Here is a 9,726-nt window from a genome sequence, read left to right on the forward strand (position 1 = left end):
ATTGTCAATAGGTTAGTAAACAATTTAATGTCAAACTTCGATACTTTTGACTTTACATTTTAAGGAAATAAAAGTATATTTTACCTTTTCGAGTGTAATGAAATAGAAATTATATAAATTAAGAAACTATAATTATTGTGTTGTGTGCGATTTTATTATTGGGTTAAACCTCTATTCAAAACTCTGTTCTATAACCTATAAAGATTGGTCTGTTTGTTATGCTTTACTTGATTAAATGGCAGAAAGTAGAGATTTTAATGATATTCTAGATGATATCGTTTTAAGTGAGGATGCTCAAGAAAAGGAGAGTTACAAGGAAGGTTTTCAAGTAGGAGTTGAAACTGGTAATGCAGACGGTTTTCATTTAGGTTATCACAGAGGCTTTCAACTCGGACGTGAATTAGGTATGATAGAAAATTAGAAAAGAACATTAAAGAGCAGTGAGAATGTAACACTATACACAAACCTGCCTCATGCCAGTGAAGTGACAACAATCAGTTGTAAGAACGAAGAGATGTTATTGTACTCCAGCCATTCCTCTGATTTACATTCTCATCTCCAAGTTTTTTCTCACGTTATTTCAAAAAGAAACAGAATTGCCTTTCATCTTTGTCTAACTTAAATATTATTATATTAAACAACAGCCTATAGTATCTTAACAAAACCTATTTCAAAAGTGATGCTATATATAGGCAATTTATAAAATTTCAGGTTACTACATGAGAATAGTTAAACATCATTTAGAATTGAATGACACATTGGACACAAAATATTCTGACAAAATTATTAAACAATTGCAAAAGGTAAAAGAGTTGATTGACGAATTTCCTCGAACCAACTCTGAGGACCATGACATTTTAAAGATGGCCGAGACCATCAGAGCTCAGTTTAGAAAAGCCTGTTCCTTGTTGAAAATTTCATCGAATACGCCATATGATGCTGGAGTTTCTTTCTAAAGCAATAAGTAAGTTTTATTATTTGATGACTTCTTTAACAAATAGTATAGATAGCATAATTGTTTTGACTCCTTTCCTCCTAAGATTCAGCCATGACCTAATAAGTTTAATAACAATAACTCATTAAAACAATTTATGAAATTCTTATTTAAGTGCATCATTGATATTAATATTGTCTTGATAATAACTAAACTAATTCAATTACCACTGAAATAATCCTTTTCAGGAATAAAAATGGACTCTAAAGTAACACATCTGCGACGGAATCTGGATACAATAATTACATTCCTAACTCCATATTTACCATTAGCAAACTGCCACATGGTTGAGTTCTTTACACAGTCACATTGGGAGCGATTATTACCAAGTGAATTACAGCAGTATTTAGATAAATCTGATTTTCTTGATGCAGTTAATATATTTTGGAAGGCAGCAGAAAATAAAAATTGTTAGTAAATTTTATTTTAAGTAATATAAATATATAATAGTAAAACACAAGATTTTACAAATTATGTACCCTTTATACCAACGAAATTTAATTTCAAAGAAAATTTTCTTACAGTATGTTCAGGAAATGAAATTTTTAAATGGGTACAAACAACCCGAAAACACTGCCTTATGAACAATGAGTACTGTCTGAACCCCGAAGGATTACAGAAGTTAATAACATCACAAGGAAGCAATATGCAACCAGAAATAAAAGTCACAGAGTTTATGAACAGTAAAAAAAGTTATGAAGTAAGTGATACATTTATTATTAACTTTAATTTATTGGTAACACTATCCTTATAAATAATCTGTACAAGTTGTTATTTTTTGGTCCAAAAACATGGATTCCTCATGTTTTCCCTATGATGAAGATATATTTATTACATACTTTTATATGCAATATGGTTTTACAGTATTTGGTTTAAAATAAACTTCAGGTTCAATCAATGTCAGCATATGTGGCAACCCTCCATAACTTGTGTGGAGCCACACATTGTGTAGAGGCGGGTGGTGGTAAAGGACACTTGTTGGTTGCTTTGTCGCTTGGGTACCAAATACCCAGTCTTACTATTGACTGTGATGAAAAGACTCTGAGAAATGCTGAAAAAAGGGTTAAAATCATTCAGGTAGGCAACAAGACAGTAAAAAAAATTAATTAAGTAATGGTTTTGATTTATGAAAAGTGACTAGAATCTTTTTAATTTTAAATCACTGTCATCATATTTACTTTATAATTTGTTATGTATTTCTGAACTGAAAACATTGTTTTACCGATTAAACTTTTGCATTAGTATGCGATTTATTATGCAAATAACGTATTAATTTATGATTAAAGTACGTAACACACAATTTATTAATTAAGTTTAATGTATTGCAGAAACAATGGCACGGTATCGCCAAGAAAATAAATCAAAACTCTGAAGTTAAAATGTCAAACATTAACACTGAACTACATAAATTCGCACCAGCTTTTATTACCAAAGACACAGATCTTACAAAAGTTGTACAGACTCAGTTTAAATGTGGAACAGTTAAATTATTATTAACTGGTAAGTTTTCAGTGTTCTGTTAAGATTTAGATTTTACCTTGGACAATATTTAAATGGAGTAAAAAGTTGACAAAATAGGTTTCATTTAATTTCATAATTTTTAAGGCAATTAAACAATTTGTTTGATTGACTGATTAATTATCGAACCTAGGATAAAAATGACTCATTTGCAATAAACTATTATATGTAACGTATTATCTATCTCGTTAAGTGGCGGCGTCCATGCGTGGGGTTGTCTCTCTCTCTAAAATATGGTGAGGGGGCCGATGGCTGGCCATGCGTCATACTCTTGAATGGGTGCTACTGGTCGTACTTGAATTCGTGTATGCGATGATATTAGTTGTTTATACTACTACTACAAAAAAAAACTTGGCGATTAAAAAGAGTGGCGGAGAGTTATTGACAGTTCTCTTCCGTTCTACGCCCTTGATTTGAGAATTGGCAGTAAATGTAAAATTTGAATCATTTAATGAATATTTCTTTTTTTTTTTGACGTTCATAAGTGTACATTATGTTACCTATATGAATAAATTATTTTTGTTTATTTAGTTCAATAGGCAGATGGTTCCCCGTAAATCTCTTTATCGTTGCTGACTACGATTGCCGTAGACTACGAATACCAATCGTCGAGTTATATTAATTCGATTAAAAACATGTAAAATATCTAATAAATTTAAAATTGCATACATTAAGGTCTTCACACCTGCGGGAACCTAGGTCCTGATTCCTTAAGATTATTCACAACGCACCAAAATGTCGGCGCACTGTTCAATGTGCCGTGTTGCTACCATCTGCTAAGCGAGGAGGTCGATGGGGGACTATATGACGTCTTTCAACGGGATTATGGTGGTGTGGGTGATTCATATGGATTCCCTATGTCCGAGCATTTGAGGGGTAATTATATAGTGTGTTTTTTATTGTAACGCGTTTTTGTAGGGAAAACATCATGACTTTGAAACATTCAGATTGGACGGTAGACGAATCATACTAGCATTCTCGCCCACTAGTCCACTCTAATTCACTTTAAATATAAAATTAACGCGTTTTAGAACACTTATAGATAAAACTGATTACAACAAATGACGGAAATGAAACGATGGCTGGCCATGCGTCATACTCGTGAACGGGAGCTACTTGTGGTGACTGGTCGTACTTGAATTCGTGTATGCGGTGAAATTAGTTGTTTCTACTTCGTATTTGCGTGTTGTTCCCACATGGCTATTAAGCCAAGAAGTAATGTTACTGAGTATATAGCTTGATTTACACATTTAAAAGAAAACACATTTGACTATGGTTATCGGAATCTGTTTATTTTAATAAAAATGTTTAGCAACTGTTTTTAATTATAAAGCTCATTATTAACACAATTGACCCTGTGCTTTCCGAAAATAAATAACTTTATACACTTTTACGTCCATACGATAGTGTAGTTTTGACAGCTTAAAAATATTGACAAGCCATACCATTTGTAATATACATTAATCATTTGATTCGAACTTGTACTTACTTCAGTACAATCTTGATTTAATCTATGGTTTTTGAGAATGTCAATCTATCCAGATATAAACTAGTTGCTAGCCGAATTGGATTTTCTTTATCTTTAAAAAAATGTTTTGTACCGCGGAATAATCATAATCTAGTTACCCACAACCTTATTTCTGTCATGACTTTGTTTATTATTATTTTTGTCATGATTTTTTATTTATTTTAGTGACAAATAAGTCGTAATATCCTTACTTAACTTGTCTATTACTAAACATATTCGATTTCACACATTTTTTTAATTCTTGTAATATTAATTTGATGAAATATTTACAGGTTTTAATTTGGGTCGCAATGCTCGAATGCTAGCAGCGCAGTCTATAGAACGAGTAACGGCTCGTAAAGAGTTGCCGAACCGGAGCTTGCTGTATAGAGCTTTACTTCAGGCAAGTATATAATTTTGTCAATATTAAAAATATACCTTGAGTATACAAATTTTTAGGACGTATTATTGTAATTGTTAATCCAGTCGTTAATTCGAAGCTTCATTCAAATATCCATATATTCATTAAATGTGCACACTTTGTTTAGTGAATAACTTCACATGACTTTCTGACGAAAATAGATATAATTTTTTTGACCTGACGTCATTACTTTGGCTATATACAAATGTATGTTTTATAATGTATATACATTTTATATTGTTAATAAAGCAAAATGTGTGTATTTCTGTAATAAATAAAAATGTATATAACTACTGCCCCATAACATATGTACACCTTTCAATTAAAATTTGATTCATTAATTTTTAACAGGAAATAATCAAGAAGCATTCGCCAGAATCAACAATAAAAGAAGGCAAATTGAAAGGCATATCGTGTCATTCGTTCGAAGAGTATTTAAAAACCGCGGACGCCATCTTGAATATTGGACTTGACAGCTGTCAAATACCAGAAACAACAATTGATTGCCAGTGGAAAAAAATAGTTTTATTCTACTTGATTAGGTTATGTTTAGCGCAAGTGGTTGAAAGTGTAATTTTAATGGATAGATTGTTGTTTTTATATGAAAATGGATTTTCTAATGTGTTTTTGGTTAAGTTGTTCGATCCGGTGCTATCACCGCGATGTCATAGTATAGTCGCTATAAGATAGCATTTATATTAATAAATAAATCTATTTCTAAAAATTCTTATCGCTTTTTAATTCTAAAAAACTAAGGTAGAATGAATTTGAGATGAGTTTTGTGTGTAATTAAAAATTATCACGATTTCCTAACCTGACACAAAAGTTCGACAATATTATAAACAAACACTTGTGTGCCTTTAAGCGATATTCGCTGGTTACATATTTATTGCATTCCCATACCACCCATTGCCACCACGTAACACCATTGTAAAAGGAAACTGACAACAGATACAGTTTTTGATCAGATACCTCACATCGGACCAGTCAATTCTGAACTAGTAACAAGTCTATAATATAGATTATTGATCATACAAATCGGGCCACTTAAATTTTCAAATTTATTTAAATCTCAATTATTGCACTAGTGGTAACCAAATGGTCTACCTCTCTTACTTCTTCCACAGGGAAGAAGAAAGAGAGGTAGACCTGTGGCTAGCTGGGAAGACGAAATAAAAAAAACAGCTTGTCTCAACTGATTCCAAGTAGCCCAATCGAGAGAGGACAGGGTCTCTGGAGGAGGCCTTCACCTATAGAGGGTTTTTTACAGAAGAATAATAGTTTAAAAGTAGGAAAAACTAACACAACTTAATTTAGGATACAAATTTAATTAATTACTAACACCTATGTAAGTAAACTTAATTAATCCAACTTCTTGTTCTGCTGTAGAAAATAAAACGCTTATTTTATTTATTTATTAATTAAAGTTTTTTGGGGATTCACCGCTGGCCCTCACGTAATTTGCTTCGGTAAATTCTACGAATCATGCATACATTACAAATATGATGCGTGTTATCTCACTCCGTTTAATGTGCAAAATTAGGAGTCAATTGAAAGCTTTCTAAAGGTTTGTGATTGCTTAGTTTGTTCAAGACGAATTATTTTATTTATTCAGAAAGATTTACAGCTTACTAAAATATACAGTTATTTTTACGCCATCTAACAAATCTTTATATAATTATAGTAATCATATAAAAATAAAATATGTTTATTATGGAGTATAAGATACAAGTATCACTTATTCCACGTCATTAAATTTGTCTCGGTTGACATCCCTACTCATCGGTAAAGAAGACAGAGGGTTCAGGCCGAGAGATAACGTCGGTGTAAAAAACTCTCGGTATTCTTTTAATATTATGATCATACAAAATGTATTAAGTAATTAAGAATTAAACGGATTATTAAAAACTTATCGCTATTTTTTATTACTAAGTCTAAAATCTATTCCATAATCCGTAACTTTTGAATACTTAAAACAGGAAAGATTAAGAAATTTAGCAACAATATCCATAGAGTCTAATATCCATTAGACCATCAAGATATACTCGAGATTTTAAAAGATTTCGCAAATAGAAAAGCCCGAAGAGTGGAAATAATATAATTTAAGTATATTATTATTTTAAATTAAGTATATTTTAAATTTAAATATTCTTTATCATTTTATTTTATTTAAATGATCATGAAACAGATTCAGAAATCTGAGGCCAGGACCTAAAGAGGTTGTAGCGCCACTGATTTATTTATTTTTGATATTAATATTCTTACATATTTTATCATACGTAATTATTAAATGAGTAAAGTCAGAAAAGTCAGCTATTTTGTTACTACGTAACAATTACATATAACATCAATAAATAAAGTATGTCAAAATTAAATTTGTGTTTTATTTATCGCAGTAATTGGCAAGCGGAAGAGAAGTGGTTTCACCTATTTAGGAAAATATTTAAGTACATAAATTTGGAGAACATTTATTTCGGTCAAAATTAACAAATAATAAAAAAACAAGTTAAAATATGATAATTCATGCAAAAAAGAGGCGCATCATAGGTTTCGCACACATGCGCTGGGCGCGGCCCTGCTTTGACCTTAGTAATAATTAATTTACAAAGAAGTTTCACTTTGTACGCACGCACTTTTTTTTCTAATTCTAATCTCTTAAACAAGCAATTTGGTAGACAAACTACAAAAATGATTAAGCCGCAATTCGGAATCCGTACAAAAATATAATTGGTTACCCCGATAAACTTTTGATTGCTAGAACCGTCGACGGCTAATTCGATTCTACAAAACAATATTCAGTAAAACTAAAGTCCTTAAGTTGGAATGCATTTTTCTAAATGTTTCGACATTTATTTATTTAAAACAATATAAATATATTTTCCAATATATATATATATACTTATATTGTTATAAAAGCTAGAAACAGAAGAGTGGAAGCTGTAAGATGATGCTTATGTCCAAGGACAAGCTATAAAATAGAAATTAAGCGGCTTGCCGATTAATTAATTAATTAAATGTTGTGTTAATTTTATTAGTATTGCACATTTTTTATACTAGTCAGTAATTACAGCAATAAAGGCTTTTATTATCATTAAAAAAATATTCTTAAATTTTACCGAACCAAAATATAAGCTTAATTAAAATTACACAAATATATTGATAAGAAGTGTCGGGTATTAAATAATTACTTACCTACATTATAATTTTACTAACAAATCCGTTTCGATTTGTCAAATGTTTTGTTTTTGAATGGCATAACATACTCATTGTACTTACTGTTATTTTGGAAAATCGTAAATCAATCAACAATTTAGCAATCACAAAGAAACGCAGCTCTTAAAATGTCACATCATATTACTTGAGGATTTTATTTAGAAATTCAATTTGCATTCGTCTTGTTTATCGCATTACAAAGACATTCTTGAATTCCAATTCTTATTACCATTAAGGACAATACAATTTTATTCACACAAACAATCCCCCAGGATTTGTATATCTTAGACGTGGTAGAAATTGATTTTTATCTTTACTTACACATAAAATAGTATAGAATATAATATTATTGTCTCAACAACCATGACCACCACTGATGACGCAAGACGAAAAAGAGGGATGGACCTTCTTTATGCAAGTTGAATAAGTTTTGCTGCGCTGTGCTGTTTATCCAAAAACAGATATTTGCTAAAATTACATTGACACCAATTCAATAATTCTGTTGATTCAATTAAGAATGTAAACGCGCTTCGTCTTTTCAGTTATTGTGTTGTGTTATTATAGTGTTGGCCTAGTGGCTAGTGGTTTTAACGTTCAACTCTCATCTCTGGTGTCATAAGTTCAATCCCACCAACAGACTTTCTGGCTATGAGCGCAGTCAACACTCGTTCGAATGGTGTAAAAAAACATCGCTAAGAAACCGGATTGATGTAGACCCAAAAAGTCGAGTGCTTCGGGCACAGAAAGCTGGTCACCTATATGCCTATTACATTGACAAATGATCACTAAAGACATAAATCTCAGGCCACACCTAAAAAGATTGGAGAGCTACTGGTGTTTTTTTATAGACGTGTTAAAAGCCGCGGGCAGTAATGGGTGTATTGAAGATCGACAACCTTTATGAAATGATTGTTATGTCTCGAGAAAGCTTCTAACTGCAATGCGACGACCGTATCGTATTGACGTAAGTGAATCTTAATTAAAGACGTAAAAGTCATTCTTTGTGCCTTTAAGGAACCAAGGTTATACAAAATATATTATCCTTATAAATACAGATAGCTCTCTGTATAAAGACGATATACTGAAAAATCACCTTGACCGCTTATTTAACGAACTAGCGGACTGTGTGATCGAGTTTTGATTAATGCATTTTAACCAGTTTATGTCAACTGGGTAAAATGCATTAATACAAATCCTGTGCAACTTGACCCTAACACAAGCTCTACTCCTGAGACAACCTCAGTATATGCGGCACAAGATGGAACTGCACCATCTACCCTGGACTCAACTGCATAAATTAATTAGCAGGTCAGAGATGGCCGGCCGTGTCTTTTCCTTGTTGTCGATACGATTCTAGCAAAGGTATCTACAAGGATTAATCCCCATATTAATGATAAATAAATCTAAATACACTGTACCATAAAGTACTCATTTGTTTTCTTTGTTCTCTTTCTCTCTCTCTCTGTCATCGCAACGTAAACAGAATTGAAATAAAAGAACTAAGAAAAAGACTGAAAGAGATAAAAGAGTAACTTTTGATAAGGGTTAAATTAGACTGATTTAACCCTTATCAAAAGACTGACTTATTTCACAAGGTGGGTTGTTAAATTTTTTCTGCACCCGTTTCTTAGACTTGTTCTTTTATAGGCAATTAGACATCAATGTGTGTACTAAGACATGTGAAATTCCTTTCGTACATATAAATTTTCCATATGAAAAAATCTATTCATGGGACATCGTACACTAACAATCGCACTAATCAGCACTATACAATGTAACTCTCTACACTCAAATTCGCAAAATGTTCTATTAATTCTGAATTAAGACTATTCCGAGGGATATTTGCAAAACAGTTTTTATAGAACAGGGGTCAAATGGGGAGATGGCTCGTCGGATATTAAATAATTATATCGATATTCACACAGACAGGGGGCTCGCAAGTGCGTTCCCAGCTTTTCAGAAATTGGAATGTATAAATAAACGGAGCTTCATGAGATGTTAAAATAAATTTTATTGATTTTCTTCATCTAAAGCGAAACGATGCTTCTACGTATATTTTCTTACACATAAAGT

General features: G+C 31.6%; 1 protein-coding gene across 3 annotated transcripts; it reads left to right on the forward strand.

Moving 5' to 3' along the window:
• Window positions 1-15: 15 nt before the first annotated feature.
• LOC110991665 (probable methyltransferase-like protein 25) lies at window positions 16-5,156 on the forward strand. Of its 3 annotated transcripts, XM_045628578.1 has the most exons (8): window positions 797-964; window positions 1,183-1,404; window positions 1,519-1,694; window positions 1,883-2,071; window positions 2,323-2,494; window positions 3,188-3,388; window positions 4,313-4,422; window positions 4,792-5,156. In XM_045628578.1, exons 1-8 carry the CDS (start codon window positions 934-936, stop codon window positions 5,128-5,130), a joined length of 1,440 nt encoding a protein of 479 aa, XP_045484534.1. In that variant the 5' UTR covers window positions 797-933; the 3' UTR covers window positions 5,131-5,156. The 3 variants fall into 3 exon arrangements, with proteins under 3 accessions (XP_022112817.1, XP_045484534.1, XP_045484535.1); XM_045628579.1 differs by lacking the exon at window positions 1,183-1,404; XM_022257125.2 differs by lacking the exons at window positions 1,519-1,694; window positions 1,883-2,071; window positions 2,323-2,494; ... (1 more) ...; window positions 4,313-4,422; window positions 4,792-5,156 and adding an exon at window positions 16-404 and having other exon boundaries at window positions 712-964; window positions 1,183-1,324.
• The last annotated feature ends 4,570 nt before the right edge of the window (window positions 5,157-9,726 follow it).

This window comes from Pieris rapae, chromosome 6 (assembly GCF_905147795.1).
Source record: "Pieris rapae chromosome 6, ilPieRapa1.1, whole genome shotgun sequence".
Classification (NCBI taxonomy): Eukaryota; Metazoa; Arthropoda; class Insecta; order Lepidoptera; family Pieridae; genus Pieris; species Pieris rapae.

Excerpts from the sequence above, each read along its gene's own strand:
- LOC110991665 (XM_045628578.1), top strand. The coding sequence starts at position 934 with ATGATGCTGGAGTTTCTTTCTAAAGCAATAA. Across the intron at positions 1,405-1,518 it reads GGCAGCAGAAAATAAAAATT|TATGTTCAGGAAATGAAATT; the intron begins GTTAGTAAATTT and ends ATTTTCTTACAG. Across the intron at positions 2,072-2,322 it reads AAAGGGTTAAAATCATTCAG|AAACAATGGCACGGTATCGC; the intron begins GTAGGCAACAAG and ends AATGTATTGCAG.